Here is an 18,586-nt window from a genome sequence, read left to right on the forward strand (position 1 = left end):
TTCTTCCGACACATGAAACACCATCGGCCGTGGCCGGTTGTGAAGCGCAATCGATCTGAGTCGATTTTATGTGCGCTGTGCTTGTGTGTAGAGATGAGCACTGGGTAGTGGGCATTCTTACGACACGTGAAACACCATCGGCCGTGGCCGGTTGTGAAGCGCAATCGATCTGAGTCGATTTTATGTGCGCTGTGCTTGTGTGTAAAGATGAGCACTGGGTAGTGGGCATTCTTACGACACGTGAAACACCATCGGCCGTGGCCGGTTGTGAAGCGCAATCGATCTGAGTCGATTTTATGTGCGCTGTGCTTGTGTGTAGAGATGAGCACTGGGTAGTGGGCATTCTTACGACACATGAAACACCATCGGCCGTGGCCGGGACACCAGACAATACACTCTATTGGGGGTTTATCTGTGTAGCCGTGGGAACGACTTTTGTGTGCAGGCAAACGGGCGACGGAGCCGGTTTGTTGGCTGCAGAAAACACTGGAACAGTCACATTTTCTGGAACTGGATGAGCGAATAACTTTGGTGGGGGTCCGGCAACAGCGGGACTCGTACACCGTCGTTTTCCTAGTTGTGCTAGGATGATTTCGGAGGCTCAGGTTTCAACTCAATCCTGGGCCGCGGGCCGCGTCTGGCGGGGCGGCGGCCAGACGAGAAAAACATCAGAAAGCGTTAGCCACGGGTGCCTCTCAGCAACGGTGAGAGGCCATGTTACGCAGCGCTGACACGGCTTGGCGAAAGCCGGCGACGAAAGCGCGGCGGAGCAGGTTTGACGTCTGACGGCAAGCTTTAGAGGGGAGGGCCGACTTAGCACGCCGTCCAGCGGAGGGCAGACATAAGTGGGCTGCTATCGCCTCTTCTGAGCAGCATGCGCGTTCCCGTTTTGGCGGGAAACGGAAATCCTCTTCCTCCTTCATGGCCCCCTCGTCAGCGGCGTCGATTGAAGCGGTGGCAGACAGCGGCCGCTTTACGTCCGGAACAGAGGCTGACGAGGTCGATGAAGCAGGCGGGCGAACCGGCGAGCTTTGTCGGCTGGGGGAAGGATCCGGGGCCCGCTGGGCACGGCGCTTTTTATGGCGCGACACCGCGGCGGGCGGGGGAGCAGTCTCAGTGAAGAAGGCAAGGCAAGTCCTCAGAGTCGCCATTGGCATCTGCACGAGCCGTATGAAGGCATCTTTAAAAAGGCGCTTTGCTCTTTTTAGAGAAACAGTGTGTATCGCAGCGGCGACACACACACTGTAGATTATAAAGGAAAGGAAGGCACGGAAAAAGCGCAGCAGGAAGGCACGGAAGGCGGCGTGGCCAGCAGCTTCAGTGGCTCGTCCCGCTGAGATGCTTGCAGTCGACGGCGGCTTCTTCTCCGGCTCCAGCGATGCGTGTGCTTCGCTTGAAAGATGAAAAATCAGATAATAGCTGCCTACGAGCGGTCTTTATAGGCCTAGACCACGCCCTTTTAGGCGGGAAGCGACGCAAAGGACGCGAAATGCCTCCATTGGATCTGGCGTCGCGCCAGGCCTCGCTCTATAGGCTGCTGCAGTTGCCGCAGAGCAGCCAATAGGCGCGCAAGCTGTTTCGCCTATGTCTGTATGCTGCTGCAACGCGCTTTACATTATTTCAAAATTAAGGATAATTTTTGGCTTCAATATCTCGCAGAAAAGGATTTTCCCCTAGCGTAAGATACTTCTTACGCAGTACGAGAGACCTCTCGTAAGAGAACAAGTATACTTGCAGTATAAGCTACTAAACTAGTAGTTTACTGAGACTATACTTCAAAGTGTACTAAAAAAATGCATAAAAAAGTATTTAATTAGTAAACTATCAGGATACATATAAGTTCACTTGTAGTATACTTGCAGTACAAACTAAAAACATAGATGTAAACTAGTTGTGTACTCAAAGTTTCTTTCTAAGACGCCTCATTCAAACACGGCCCCACAAATATACGTCACTGTGTTAGAAGATTTGCATAACACCGCCCAAATGTTTATACTGCAACTGTTTGCTATTATACTGTTAATATTATGTATATAAGTTGTTTACTTTTTCTAAGATAATTTTCGTTATGAAGAAAGTTGCATTTATTTATTTATTTATTAAGTTTTAAAACTTTAATTTTGAAATATCGGCTAATGGCTATAAGTAATGGCTGACTGCATCTCAGTTCCTGCAAGGCAGAAAGCTGCAAACATAAACGTTGTGCTTGTCAGTGGATGTATTCCTGCAAAAGACTTGAACGTGTGAATCGAGGACTATTCAAGACAATTTCTTTCATGTAGCATGCAGCCAACAAGGTATTTCACTTTATGTTTGTATGTTTTGGTTAATGTGGCATTGCTTAGTTAAGTCGTATTTACAACACTATTCAGAACAGTACAACCTAAATATTCGAGTCTGTGCAGCACATTTTATGGAGGATTGTTTCCTGAACCTGGGAGAGTACAGCTTTTCCACTTTCACTGATGTCAATTTTTTAACCAGCATCTGTTCTAACCATAGATACCAAACATAAATTAATTTTCAGAGTTAGTTAATTTCCATATACTAAATGCTAAGCAGAATTTTATTTTCTTTGCTTATTATTCTTGGGTGTGTCAGTGAAGAACAACAACATTAATTTTGAGGCATTTATATTTTTTATGTAGAGTTAGATTTTTTTTTTTTTTTTTAATTTTATGCCAAATTTGACAAAATGGCACAATCTAGCAAAAAATGGTAAAAATGTAAAATTGGAAGCCTTGCCAATAGAATGAATGCCTATTTGCAAATATTGCATCATTTTATAGTCAAATGGCACTGGGTTAATAAATTGCAGTTTTAATGGGTTTCAATTTGGATATTTTTGTCCTTAAGGTACTGAGTGTGAGTATTTTTTGTACGGAGGGTAAAATTGATTTTTTTGAAGGAAATGAGGGTGAAATATAAAAGTTTCAATAAAAATAAACACCTGAGCCAAAATCGATGCAGTTGGCATTAACACAGCCACACTTTTGGGATATATAAAAGCTATATATAAATGTATAAATTTATCAAATTGAAGCACTACATTGTGGACTAACAGTTGGGTATTACTGATGTATTTCATTAAATTTCTGGGGTTTAAAACTCATTCCTGCTAATTGTACCTCGAAAAAACAAACAAACAAAAAACAACTCAAAACAGTGCTGGAAAAAAGATTTCTTTTGCATAAATGGTCAGAGAATTAGCCGTGATCCATCATGTGTCCACTGATTTTCAGTACGCAACTGAAGCTGTGATAAAGGGACATTAATACTAATGCATGGCCTCAAAATAACATTAAATAACCATCATCAAGGAACAGTTAGCCTAAATATTTGCAACATTCACGCAAATTTAAGATGTAAAAGGCATAGAGTGTTTCTCCTTAGGCAGCTGAAGTGTCTGAACTAAACAAATAAGTTTAAGAAAAACCAAAAAATAAAGGGGACATTGCAAATTAGTTTGAGCATGTGTGCAAGTTTAGAAGAAAATGACCTAGCTTCACATTTTTTGCTGTCTTACCCTCCGTCCCGCCTCATTGTTATGAAGGTTCATCATCAGTCTTGCACTTTCCATAGAGCCTTTGGTGACAATTTTTTCACGTTCACGTGCATCCACAAACTCCTTGCTGAAGCGGTATCCGTAATTGAGGTTGTCACCACAGCCGCCCCATAGCCAGTCTCGTGGCAGATCTTTAGGTCTCGCTGCCCTGCTGCAGCCACAGCTCGACAGCTCCCCCTCTCTGCAGGCACGGCTCACTGCATTCACCACGCCAGCAGCGCTGATAGCATATGTGAATGCTGTCTCTCTGCTCCCTGGAAAAACAAACAACAAATTCACATTTAGCTTTGTTTATTTGCTTTTATAAACAAGATTTTATCAGTATATCATAACTTATTCCGTTTACCGTAATTATCATATGAACAAATCTGAAAGAATATTAAGAATTACAGTTCTGAAAAAACGGAAATGTGAAATGTGCTTTATATACCTCTCAGAAATATACTTAAAATGACATTGAGGTATACTTGACTTATACTTAGAAAAAGTCTAAATATATTTGAGCTATACTTTTGCTCTGAAAATCTTTTCATTTGTTATATGCTAGGGGTGCGATTACACATCTTCTGTACAGAATTTCCAAAACACAAGTGAAGAAGAAATCAAAACAACAGATGCTTCCACATGTAATCTAACACAATCGTCAGACATAAAACAGCACCAAAACGTCTCAAAGTTATGTATGTAACCTCAGTTCCCTGAGAATAGGGAACGAGACACTGCGTCCTCTAGAGGGCGCTTTGGGGAACGCCGCAGCGTGACTTGTGTCTGAAGAATACATAGAAAAACTACATGAAATGGCCGGCGCCAGAGTATGACGTCACCGCGGCGTGCATGTTGCTGCCGCTGCGTCACTACCGGGCGACCATAACATAAAAGAGGCGCCCGTGCAACACAATACATCTTCAATGTCTGAAGCTTATCGTCCGAAGCATGGAGAAAAGTCTAGAGGACGCAGTGTCTCGTTCCCTATTCTCAGGGAACTGAGGTTACATACGTAACTTTGAGACGTTCCCTTTCGAAGGGAACTCTCACTGCGTCCTCTAGAGGGCGCTTTGGGGAACGGATATACCCACGCTGCCATGCTGAGGGGAGTGCATGCTATGCCAGCGAGCACTAAGCAACAATTCTGAGAGGAATTGCCCCTACTAGGACGTGGTGACGGCTGACAAAACGTTATCCCCCACGGCCAGAGGCCTGAACTGTACCACTTACCTGGACTGGGTTAGAACCCAGGGCACAGCTTTAGGCTTGGAATTAGAGTAATTCCTTCTGAGGGAAACGGCTAAGTTTTGATGGAAACTTAGACTATCAGAACAAAGAACTACCACAACATACAGATCTGGCCATTAAAAATGCGTCTATTTTCACGCAGCAGCCTGCAATTCGGCACGCGTGGCCACACGTCCTACTGCAGCGGCTTTTTCAGTTTTTTTTACAACGTTGTTGCGCTTCATATAATATCCACCAGGTGGCGCAAGGAACAACATTCTGTAGCCAAACACCATGGCCAGCTCTAGGGGGCGTTGGTCACAAATACCAGTACAAAAGTTCAATGATTCCTCTTTCCTGAAATTATGGTTCAAACCAATAGCAAAAAGATATTCATAAGCAGGTGCAGTTGTATTGTTATTTTCTTTTCTTTCTTTGTTTTCCTGACGAACATTTATTAGACTGCATCGGAAATAGAAATGTTAATTTTTCCCAACCGACAACTGACGTCATAAAATTTTTCATCGACCGACAAGATTGTTAAATTACAATTAAATTTAATTGATACATGGCTGTGACACATTAAAAACAGCTAAATTCGTTTTCAGGGATTAATTATACACAAGCAAGAAGCAGCATAAACATCAGAACGTCACGCGCATCACGCACAGAGCTTATGCACAGAGAAAAACCCAATAAACCTATATATAATAATAAATAAAATAGGCCCATATGCGAAATATGTTTTTTTCTGAATGAATAATAATTTAACAAAACGAAATAAAATAAAATTAATAAGTAGCAAGCCTATATGCAGAATTGTAGGCAATTTATGTGATGCGCCCTTAAAGCAGCATCTTGTTTCCATTTTTTTTACAAATAGCCTACACATCTGTTTTTTTATTGTGATTGTACACAAATAACAGAAATATGTAAAATAACATAGTTTTGAGCAATGCCGTACTCTTGAACGAGTATTGTAAGCTGTATCCACTTTATTTAGGGGGAAAAAATCAAGTGATCCTGACGGCGCCGCGGGCAGTTAAATAACTCGACAACTTTCACCTTCAGAATAAAATACATTATATATTTCAGCGTTTTAAAGGCACATCAAATTAAGATATGCATGTTTAAGAGGTAGTTCGTCTTTTTCTTTTTCTAAGATACACAATTTTAGATACACTGACAATTAATTTGAGTAGAGAGAAATAGAAATGGAGAGGATAAATATAAACTACAGTTTTTATAGAGTTAAAAATTATTTTATTTATTTATTTATTATTATTATTATTATTATTATTTTGTATTATTTTGCGATTTTGGTGCTTAGAAATTTATTCTAAGCGGGCAGCAGGCGAATAATATAGTTAATATAGCGGGAGCGGGTGGATGCGGAATGAAACCTCGTGGAAGCGGGACTGGAAAAGCACTTTGTTATATCCTATAGATTATTTAAATACTTCATCATCAAGCAAAAATTTATTCATAAGCAGGAGCAGTTTTATTATTGTTTTCTTTTCTTTTCTTTTTTTCCTGATGAACTTTTATTAGACTGCATTGGAAATAGAAATGTTAATTTCTGTTTTTTTTTTTTTTTTTTTTTTTTTCCAAACGACAACCGACGGCGTTTAGTTATTATTAACCGACAAGATTTAAATTGAAACATGGCTGTGACACATTAAAAACAGCTAAATTCGTTTTGAGGCGTTAATTTTTCACAAGCAAAAAGCAGCAGAAACATCAGAACGTCACGCACATCACATGCAGAGCTTGTGCACAGAGAAAAACCCAAAAAAGCTGTATGTAAAAGAAATAAAAATACCCATATGCGAAATATAATTTTCTTAATGAATAATAAATTGACAAAACAATAGAGAAAAAAATTAACAAGTACAAAATGACAAAATAAATTTTTAATTTCAACATTTTGAAGCAACATCAAATGAAGATATGCATGTTTGAGAGGTAGCTCGTCTTTTTTATACCATATATACAATTTTAGATACACTTGATTTGATTGATTTGGGTAGAGATGAGCAATAAAAAACTATACTGTACTTTTAGGAGTGTTAATAATTTATTTTATGTATTATTATTATTATTATTATTATTATTATTATTATTATTTTCTTTAGATTTGTTCTTACATTTTTGATGCTGTACGTTATGATGCGCTGCCCATGCAGTTTATTTTTTTTTTATTTATTATTTATTTTTCCTTAAAAATTAATTGAAGAGAAAGGGAAGAAACCCATGTAGATTTGGCCTAATGTCCATGTAAATACTATAGCCTAGTATTATATCCTAATATAGAAAATAATTTAGACAAATAAACAGAAGGCTCACTTTTCAAAACAATAAAGCTTTTATTATATGACTGACAATACAATTGTTAAGTATCAAAAGTGCTCCAGTGAGTTATGCAATTTTTTTTTCCCCCTTTTTTTTTTTTTAAGTGGAAAGGTAGTTCTTCTATTTCGGAGAAGTTCGTTAAGTCTGTCTCTTATCAGCTTCCAGTCACGAACTGCGGGTTGAATCTCCGACCAACGATCAGTACAAGTTTTTTTTTTTTTTTTTATTCCTCTTTAAACAGCTCCGATTTACATCATTTTAGCCTGGAACTAGGCTTAAGTCTGGTCTGGGAAACCAAAGGGAAGTGTTTTTTTTTTTTTTTCAGTTTTCTGAAAAGTAGCAATTAATGAGGCCATCAGCGTTAAGCGGCATGCAGTATTAAGAGCGAAATGTTTATGAATGGCAGAGTGGGGGTGGGGTGGGGTGCTGAATGCTGTCTGTTGCCTTGTAATCAACATTGGAGACTCTTTTGGGGGTGCGGGGGGCGGATTCCGACTGTCTAGCATTCAGTTTCATTTCGAATTCAGCATTCAAATGCATGCCAGGGAGAAGGGGAAAGCTTTTCCTCACACGCTCCACTCTTTTCACAAAACATTAGTGTCCACAGCCCTGACACACTGTACGGATAAATACAGTCCATCCACGTGTAAAGACATCTCACAATGACCAAAATCAGCAAGCTGCATTCCCAAGACATCAGGGTAATGAGGTCTGCTGGAAGTTCTAATCAATATATATCCCGACATCTGAAATCCATTGGTGTACACGCTACTTTAAAATAAAATAATGTGTCCTGTTGTAAAGTCGTTGCCGTATTGTTGTGTACAAAGTTCAGATGTTATTATTTTAAGAAATGTATGTATTTATATGTTTTAGGCTTCTCCTTATTTTTATGTTTTAGACATCCATCAATTACGGTGAAGAAAAAAATGCCGCGCTGGTGGAAACAAGACTTTCGCTTCTACTTTTGAGACCGGTGTTCGGACGTTTTTCTAAATAAAAAAAAAAAAAACCTCTGTCATTTATGGTCATAAAAACAGAAGCTGAACATAATTCAAAACTGTAAAGTATTTGCTGAATAAAGAAAACATGAAGGATGCCGCTTAATATTTGGCTTTTACGTGAACTTTAAAGCTTATCCCTCATTCCATTTGTTTTCTTTGTTTTGTAATCTTTATATTATTTTCGTGAAATATATTTTTTCTCAACATGCATTTCTCGTGGCCACGAGTTTAATGCATAAACAAACCTGCGTGACCATAGTAACCCAGGATTATCAGAGATATTTTATTTTGAGTTAAGAAATTATTATATTAATTGTTATAGAAATCAATACAATATTAAATAATTATATAGGCGATGCTGTATATGCTAATGCTGTCTGTGCGCAATGTAGACAGCTTTCACAAGTGTATCATGAATAAATATTACATGTACTTCAAATTAAATAGCCCTGCAAGAAACATTTTATGCATCCCACAGTCTTGTCCATTAACTGACCTTCTTTTTTTCCGTAATATTTGTATTATTCGTTTATATTCGTTATTTTTTCCTTCATTTTGATCTCGTTACATAACATTCTGAATGTAAATGATCATGTAAAGGTTCTATGACTGGGGTTTTTACTGGAATGCAGTTTAAAGGTTAAATTTAACATATATTGTATTTTATTTAGTCTAATTAATAGACAAATAATTGAAGAGTGAATCATTCACGTAGTTTCATTTGGAAATAATTTATCGTCACACAGTAAAATAGGCCTACATTCCTTCTATTAACTAATAGTCTTTTTTCCGTATTTGTATTAATATTATTATCATTATCATTATTATTACTATTACTAATATTATTATTAGCCTATTATTATTGTATATATTTTTATTTTCGTTTATATTCGTTTCCCCCCCTTAATTTGGCTCTCTTTACTTAACGTTCATGTAAATGATACTGTAAATGCTTGACATATGCTATATGACTGATGTTTACTGGAATGTAGTTTAAAGGTTGAATTGAACATATATTTTATTTTGTTTCGTCTAATTAATAGACTAGACTATATAAATACTAAACTGTTTTACTGAGGAATGAATCATTCACGTAGTTTCATTTGAAAATGAAAACATGCTCATTTATCGTCACACATGGGCATAAATACAATCAAAAAGTCAAAACTTTACTGGCATAATTGTCAGGCGTTAAAAATAAATAGCCCTAACCAGTTATTAAAATAATAATAGCCTAATAATAATAATAATAAATAATAAGTGATTTAGAGCTATTTTTTTTTTGTTTATTGTGAATCGCTTAACCTAAATAACTTTCTGTATATATGATATTTGCCATATATTTTGCAAATATTGTAAACGACAATTATGCCAATAAAGTTTTGACTTTATGATTGTATTTATGCCCGTGTGTGACCATTAACGATTTACAAATGGAACGTGAATGATTCACTCGTCAATGAAACACTATAAAGGTTATCTATTGATTAGACGAAATAAAATGAATATATATATGTTAAATTCAACCTATATAAACTGCATTCCAGTAAAAATCCCAGCCATATAGCATAATCAAAGCTTTAATGGCATGTCAGCATTTATCATTTAGATCAGAATGTTAAGAGATCGAAATTAAGGGAAAAAGAACGAATATGAACGAATAATACAATTATTACAAAAGAGGATCAATTAATGGATAGGACTGTGGGATGCATAAAATGTTTCTTGTAGGGCTATTTAATTAGAAGTACGTTATGTAATATTTATTCATGATAAACTTTTGAATGCTGTCTACATCGCGCACAGACAGCATTCGCATATACAGCATTGCCTATTGTTAATATAATAACTTAATATTGCATTAATTTCTATAACAATTAATATAATAATTTCTTAACTCAAAATAAAATATTAATAAACCTATCTCTGATAATCCTGGGTTATGGTCATGCAGGTTTGTTTATGCATTAAACATAAGGATGTCCTTACCTCGACAAAATGATCTCGTGGCCACGACGAGTTAATATGATGTTCCCACAAATTAATATCTTGTGGCAACGACATAATATGACCACGACAAACATAAGTGAACCGAAGGTGTCCCCTCCAGGTCACCATACAAACGATTAGCTTTCAGCGATGTTTGCTGCCGATTCAGTTCAGTGCGTTACATGACTGCCCCCTACTGATCACGTCTTTCCTGTGTAAATGTATTTTCTAGGATCCCTCAGAATACACCGGCGTCACGCGAGACCACTTTACTTCCCGCGCGCATTTTAAATGGCCAGATCTGTAGGGCCTAGTTCCCTCAGGAACTGGCTCCCATATGAGGGCAGCAAACCTGTCCTGTGTCCGTTCAGAAAGGGGCTACTAGCAGTGGCGCGCCCTGATAGTGGATGGTCGGTAGACATCAACAGTGATATCTAAAGAGTTGAACCCAGGAGACCGGGGTTGTAAGCCAACTCCAATAAATGGGAACAGGGTGAAAAACACGTGACCCATACCATAAAGGGTTAAAGGAAGAACCCAAAACTGATGGGAACTTACCACACATGTGGATTTTATAGAAGTGCCCCAGGTGTATGTGCACTTACCACTCTTGTGGATTTTAAGAAAGATGCCCAGGCGTAGCGTGGGACACTTACCGAAATGATCGGATTTAAGGAGAGTGTTTTCCCAGGGGGTTTCACTACCAGCTCCATGCTGTCTAAAGAGACGGAAGAAGGGGATAACCCTCACGATGAGGGGATTGCCATGCTGCACCCTACTCCGGACAGAAGCTCGCAAGCTATCTGTCAACAGAGATAAACATGGAGTTCAGGCCATCCTGTAATAGTGGACGATAGTAGAGGACAAATTCCTAACCCTGATCCACAGGGAGGATCGCTCTCCAGAAGGGGGCACTGCTCTCAGGGAACCCTTAAAGAGAAGGGGGAGCGTGCACAGCCCGGTCCACACGACCTGTATAAAGGTCCGGCAATCTCACGAAGGTGGGTTGGCGTTCATAGAGGACCCTTCCAAAGAAGGGGAGCTGCGTAACCTTAAAGGTAACATTTTTTGTACATTTTCTTTTCTGACAGTGTAAAGTATCAATAGTTTTCAGTGAAACATACAGTCATTTGTACATACAGTCACACATTTAGTTTCAGTTGATAAAAAAGATGAACTACCTTCTAAAAGATGAATATGGAGATGAAAATGTATGTTCAGATATTCATATAACAAAATATATACAAATTAATACCTAAATAGGGACAAATTAATATACTTAAAATATGATGTAAAGTTCACTTAAAGAAAACGAGTATACTTGCAGTATAAACTACTAAACTAGTAGTTTACTGAGACTATACTTCAAAGTGTACTAAAACATGCATAAAAAAGTATTTAATTAGTAAACTATCAGTATACATATAAGTTCACTTGTAGTATACTTGCAGTACAAACTAAAAACATAGATGTAAACTAGTTGTGTACTCAAAGTTTCTTTCTAAGACGCCTCATTCAAACACGGCCCCACAAATATACGTCACTGTGTGAGAAGATTTGCATAACACCGCCCAAATGTTTATACTGCAACTGTTTGCTATTATATTGTTAATATTATGTATATAAGTTGTTTACTTTTTCTAAGATAATTTTCGTTATGAAGAAAGTTGCATTTATTTATTAAGTTTGAAACTTTTAATTTGAAATATCGGCCAATGGCTATAATTAATGGCTGACTGCATCTCAGTTCCTGCAAGGCAGAAAGCGGCAAACATAAACGTTGTGCTTGTCAGTGGATGTATTCCTGCAAAAGACTTGAACGTGTGATCGAGGACTATTCAAGACCATTTCTTTCATGTAGCATGCAGCCAACAAGGTATTTCACTTTGTTTGTATGTTTTGGTTAATGTGGCCTTGCTTAGTTAAGTCGTATTTACAACACTATTCAGAACAGTACAACCTAAATATTCGAGTCTGTGCAGCACATTTTATGGAGGATTGTTTCCTGAACCTGGGAGAGTACAACTTTTCCACTTTCACTGATGTCGATTTTTTAACCAGCATCTGTTCTATCCATAGATACCAAACATTAATTAATTTTCAGAGTTAGTTAATTTCCATATACTAAATGCTAAGCAGAATTTTATTTTCTTTCCTTATGAGATTCTTGGATGTGTCAGTGAAGACCAACAACATTAATTTTGAGACATTAATATTTTTTATGTAGAGTTAGATTTTTTTTTTTTTTAATTTTATGCCAAATTTGACAAAATGGCACAATCTAGCAAAAAAATGGTAAAAATGTAAAATCGGAAGCCTTGCCAATAGAATGAATGCCTATTTGCAAATATTGGATCATGTTATAGTCAAATGGCACTGGGTTAAAAAATTGCAGTTTTAATGGGTTTCAATATGGATATTTTTGTCCTTAAGGTCCTGAGTGTGAGTATTTTTTGTACGGAGGGTAAAATTGATTTTTTTGAAGGAAATGAGGGTGAAATATAAAAGTTTCAATAAAAATAAACACCTGAGCCAAAATTGATGCAGTTGGCATTAACACAGCCACACTTTTGGGATATATAAAAGCTATATATAAATGTATAAATTTATGTATTAAACTTAGACTATCAGAACAAAGAACTACCGCAACATAGGGCCTAGTTCCCTCAGGAACTGGCTCCCATGTGAATGGCAGCAAACCTGTCCTGTGTCCGTTCAGAAAGGGGCCACTAGCAGTGGCGCGCCCTGATAGTGGATGGTTGGTAGACATCAACAGTGATATCTAAAGAGTTGAACCCAGGAGACCGGGGTTGTAAGCCAACTCCAATAAATGGGAACAGGGTGAAAAACACGTGACCCATACCATAAAGGGTTAAAGGAAGAACCCAAAACCTGGTGGGAACTTACCACACATGTGGATTTTATAGAAGTGCCCCAGGTGTATGTGCACTTACCACTCTTGTGGATTTTAAGAAAGATGCCCAGGTGTAGCGTGGGACACTTACCGAAATGATCGGATTTAAGGAGAGTGTTTTCCCAGGGGGTTTCACTACCAGCTCCATGCTAAAGAGACGGAAGAAGGGGATAACCCTCACAATGAGGGGATAGCCATGCTGCACCCTACTCCGGACAGAAGCTTGCAAGCTATCTGTCAACAGAGATAAACATGAAGTTGAGGCCATCCTGTAATAGTGGACGATAGTAGAGGACAAATTCCTAACCCTGATCCACAGGGAGGATCGCTCTCCAGAAGGGGGCACTGCTCTCAGGGAACCCTTAAAGAGAAGGGGAAGCGTGCACAGCCCAGTCCACACGACCTGTATAAAGGTCCAGCAATCTCACGAAGGTGGGTTGGTGCTCATAGAGGACCCTTTCAAAGAAGGGGAGCTGCGTAACCCAACAGGAGTGAATGCTCTCACTGTTACCCTTTGTAGAGGGGTGCATTCATCAAGAATACAAGGCTGGAGAGTGAAAACCTGAAGTATGAAGGTCAAGTTCCTAACCCTGAGCACAGGGAAGAAAACTCGGTCACCAAGGAGTGGTGCTAAGATTTAGTGAACCCTTGAGAAAGGGGGGCACGCTAACATCCTTGTAGAAGGTAGTAACTCTCAAAATCTACCCAGGGTAGACTACCACACTAAGAAAGGAGGAAGACTTTCCGCCCTGGGATGGTGCTCTGAAGGGAACCCTAGATTTAGGGGAGCTATAAGGTCAGATCCAAAAACCCTGCACACAGGGAGGAACGCGAGTTCTTATGCTCTAAGGGACCCTTTCGTCAGAAAGGGGAGCACTGTTTGGTTTTGCCTTAAGTAATTCTGGGTAGCTCCAGAAGGACAGCTTCCTATCCCTGAGATCAGGGGGAAAAACCATCCTATGATTTACCACTTCGTAAAAACCTTTTCTGAAAGGGAAGTGAAATGAGGCCTGAGGAGCGAGAATAGATCCTAAGGTGTCAGCTTTCTGAGGTGTTTAGTCACCGAAGGATGCTCAAGCCCTCTCACAGAGAGGGAGGCATTCGTCAGCCTGGGTGTAGATTCTACATCAAGCACTACCCCAGCCCTCAGGCTAGAATGAGGTGGCTTGAGACGAGTCACAGAGTGACGCTCAGTTAAATAAAACCCCTTCCGCAGAAAGGGGAGCGTTCACCAAAGTAAACTGGAATCATGACCCAAAACTGGAAAGCGATCACCAGGTGGAGCTCGATTAAAAACCTTTTCCGCAGAAAAGGGAGCATCCATAGCCGCTCCGAGTCTGCAGCGAACACTTCCCCCGCCCTCAGGCATATTATAAAAAAGAGGGGTTGCCTGCTGGCACTCCTATTTAAGCGAACTCCTGTCTCAACAGGTAGAAGAAGCTCTGTTTCCACGGAAACCAGGAGCTAAAAGAGGAAGTTCCTCTGGGTCACCTACACAGGGTGCAGCGGAATCCTGTAGTTCACTTAGGAGAGGACACCAAGAGGATCCTCGCACGCAGGCCATCTGCAACAGAGTTAAACATGCTAGGGAAATCCTAAAAATGCATTATTAAGATGCTTACCTAGGTGGAAAGAAAAAATTGAGGGGTGCTTTTAATTATCGGTATTTCTACCTAAGGAATAAACATAACACGCAACCTAACCATGCAGGCCACACGCCCATCCACCCATAGGGGGTGCTATTAGGGACTTATGTTCCTGCCTTGTCAGAACATAAAGCCTAAAATAGGCCTGCAAAGGACAGCGTTAAACATGCCAAGGGCAATCCTAAGAAAGAAACTTAGGAAGCTTACCTTGAAGAGGACAGAAGTCCTATGTCTAACATACAGGTCCTTTTCAAAAAATGTGCATATTGTGATAGTTCATTATTTTCTGTAATGTACTGATAAACATTAGACTTTCATATATTTTAGATTCATTACACACAACTGAAGAAGTTCAAGCCTTTTACTGTTTTAATATTGATGATTTTGGCATACAGCTCATGAAAACCCAAAATTCCTATCTCAAAAAATTTGCATTTTTCATCCGACCAATAAAAGAAAAGTGTTTTTAATACAAAAAAAGTCAACCTTCAAATAATTATGTTCAGTTATGCACTCAATACTTGGTCGGGAATCCTTTTGCAGAAATGACTGCTTCAATGCGGCGTGGCATGGAGGCAATCAGCCTGTGGCACTGCTGAGGTGTTATGGAGGCCCAGGATGCTTCGATAGCGGCCTTAAGCTCATCCAGAGTGTTGGGTCTTGCATCTCTCAACTTTCTCTTCACAATATCCCACAGATTCTCTATGGGGTTCAGGTCAGGAGAGTTGGCAGGCCAATTGAGCACAGTAATACCATGGTCAGTAAACCATTTACCAGTGGTTTTTGAGCAGGTGCCAGGTCGTGCTGAAAAATGAAATCTTCATCTCCATAAAGCTTTTCAGCAGATGGAAGCATGAAGTGCTCCAAAATCTCCTGATAGCTAGCTGCATTGACCCAGCCCTTGATAAAACACAGTGGACCAACACCAGCAGCTGACATGGCACCCCAGACCATCACTGACTGTGGGTACTTGACACTGGACTTCAGGCATTTTGGCATTTCCCTCTCCCCAGTCTTCCTCCAGACTCTGGCACCTTGATTTCCGAATGACATGCAAAATTTGCTTTCATCCGAAAAAAGTACTTTGGACCACTGAGCAACAGTCCAGTGCTGCTTCTCTGTAGCCCAGGTGAGGCGCTTCTGCCACTGTTTCTGGTTCAAAAGTGGCTTGACCTGGCGCCTGTACACGGTGGCTCTGGATGTTTCTACTCCAGACTCAGTCCACTGCTTCCTCAGGTCCCCCAAGGTCTGGAATCGGTCCTTCTCCACAGTCTTCCTCAGGGTCCGGTCACCTCTTCTCGTTGTGCAGCGTTTTCTGCCACACTTTTTCCTTCCCACAGACTTCCCACTGAGGTGCCTTGATACAGCACTCTGGGAACAGCCTATTCGTTCAGAAATTTCTTTCTGTGTCTTACCCTCTTGCTTGAGGGTGTCAATGATGGCCTTCTGGACAGCAGTCAGGTCGGCAGTCTTACCCATGATTGCGATTTTGAGTAATGAACCAGGCTGGGAGTTTTTAAAAGCCTCAGGAATCTTTTGCAGGTGTTTAGAGTTAATTAGTTGATTCAGATGATTAGGTTAATAGCTCATTTAGAGAACCTTTTCATGATATGCTAATTTTTTGAGATAGGAATTTTGGGTTTTCATGAGCTGTATGCCAAAATCGTCAATATTAAAACAATAAAAGGCTTGAACTACTTCAGTTGTGTGTAATGAATCTAAAATATATGAAAGTCTAATGTTTATCAGTACATTACAGAAAATAATGAACCTTATCACAATATGCTAATTTTTGGAAAAGGACCTGTATGCTGTAAGGGTGGTTTACCGCATGACCTGTGGTGTGGTGAGGGCGAACACTGCCGTAACCTTAATTCCGTAGGATCTTCTCTGAACTTTTCGACCACCGTCTCGACGGAAGAACCGAAAAGCTCAGATGGCGTAACCGGCGCGTCGAGAAGAAAGCCCTTCTCTTTCCTCCCGACATCAGCCAGGTTCACCCACAGATGTCTCTGCGTAACCACCATAGCCCCCATAGCCCTACCCATATGGGTAGCGGCCTGCTTGGTGGCACGAAGAGCAAGATCTGTGGTGCGACGGAGCTCAGCCACCTGGTCAGGGGAAAGTCCCTGACCCTTGTCCAGGTCTTTCAGCAGATCGGCCTGGTAGGCTTGAAGCACTGCCATAGTGTGCAATGCACCCACCGCCTGACCTGCTGCTGCATACGCTTTGCCATTCAACCGAGATGTTTCTTGCAGGGCCGGAGAAGGCAAAGAGGGAGCCTTTAGAGAGGATGCCTGCCCCGTGGAGAGATAGCAGGCTAGCGTCTCTTCAACAGGGGGCATCCTCTCATAGCCGTGGTTGCGCATCCCTTCGATGTTAACATAGTTCGCCATAGCCGAACTATGGACGCGGGACGAATACGGCTTCCTCCAGACCTTCTTGATCTCTACATGAAGATCGGGAGGGAATGGGAGGCTCACTGGAGCTGGGTGGTTATGGCCTGAAAGATAGCGCTCATCGAGGCGACCTTGCGACACTACCCTTCTCGCCCGCTTCCACGGCAAGTCAAGCCTGGCCGTGGCGCGGTCCATAACCTCCAACAGCTCTTCGTATGCAGGGCAGGAAGGCTGAGAGGATTCAGCCTCAGCCTCTTCATCCATCTCTAGCTCTTCCTGTTCTTCTTGGGTGGAACCCAAAAGAGCACTCGCTCCCGGATCTGATGATGTCAGAGATAAAGCGTCATCATCAGCTAGGAGTCTGTCATCGTCTCTGGCTGGCGAGTAAGAAAGGGAAAGTCCCCTTTCAAGCTCGTCAGCCAGTTCCACCTGCGAACCCCACGAGCTCAGTCTCCTCCGTGCCTTGGCAGCGGCAGGGCCCGAACCGCGAGGGGCAAGTGGAAGCTCATCTTTCCTCAGAAAGAGAGACAGACTAGACCGGAGCTTTTTCATCGAAAACCGCTCGCAATGAACACACGATGCCCCCTCAAGGACATCGCGTGCGTGCTCTTCGCCCAAACAAAATACGCAAAGATCATGTGTGTCATCAGGCGTCAAATAACGAGGACACGGATCAACACACCTCTTAAACGATTTGCTAGTGCTTGCCATGATAGTAGTTAAAGAAAGGATTCTTACCGTTTCTTTCCAATGCACTCTCAGACAAAGAAAGCTGAAGACAGCGAAGATGTATTGTGCTGCACGGGCACACCCATGAAGAGGAAATAACATCAAGCTTTTGGGTGTTGATCGACATCTACGTTTTGATTATCATCAATAGTCTTTTTTTAGCTTTTTGTTCAAAATTTTGTTTATTTATTTATTCATTTTTATTTATAAATGTTTACCCACATTTAAATGTTTAAAAAGAAACAATGCATGAAGCTAGAATAAAATGTTTTTGTTTACAAGATACCCTGTTCTTTCTTTTGATGTTTTGTATGTTCAGATATCCATATCACAAATATATATACAAATTAATACCTAAATAGGGACATAGTAGTATACTTAAAATATGATGTAAAGTTCACTTAAAGAAAACTTACGAGTATACTTGCAGTATAAACTACTAAACTAGTACAGTATTTTACTGAGACTAAGTAAACTACTTAGTGTACTTAAAATGCATAAAAAGTATTTAATTATTAAACTATCAGTATACATACAAGTTCACTTTTAGTATACTTGCAGTACAAACTGAAAACATAGATGTAAACTAGTTGTGTACTCAATGTTTATTACTCTTATACTTAAAGTATACTTAAAATTATACTTTTATAAACAAGAAATTGGGCTAATTTAGTCCCAAGGAGTATTGAAATAGTACACTTAAAAGTATAGTACGAGTACACTGGTATTTGTATACGTACTACATAAAGTATACTTATACTTGAACCTATACTTGA

General features: G+C 40.1%; 1 protein-coding gene across 1 annotated transcript in view; it reads right to left on the minus strand.

Annotated features, from left to right (window-relative positions):
- wnt5a (wingless-type MMTV integration site family, member 5a) overlaps positions 1–18,586 on the minus strand; it is a 31,447-nt gene that overhangs the window by 6,621 nt on the left and 6,240 nt on the right. Inside the window, exon 4 of the mRNA XM_073818645.1 lies at positions 3,527–3,819. Coding sequence (XP_073674746.1) covers positions 3,527–3,819 — 293 coding nt within the window. The remainder of the gene's footprint in view (positions 1–3,526; positions 3,820–18,586) is intronic.

The sequence above is a fragment of the Garra rufa genome, chromosome 15 (genome assembly GCF_049309525.1).
Source record: "Garra rufa chromosome 15, GarRuf1.0, whole genome shotgun sequence".
Taxonomy (NCBI): Eukaryota; Metazoa; Chordata; class Actinopteri; order Cypriniformes; family Cyprinidae; genus Garra; species Garra rufa.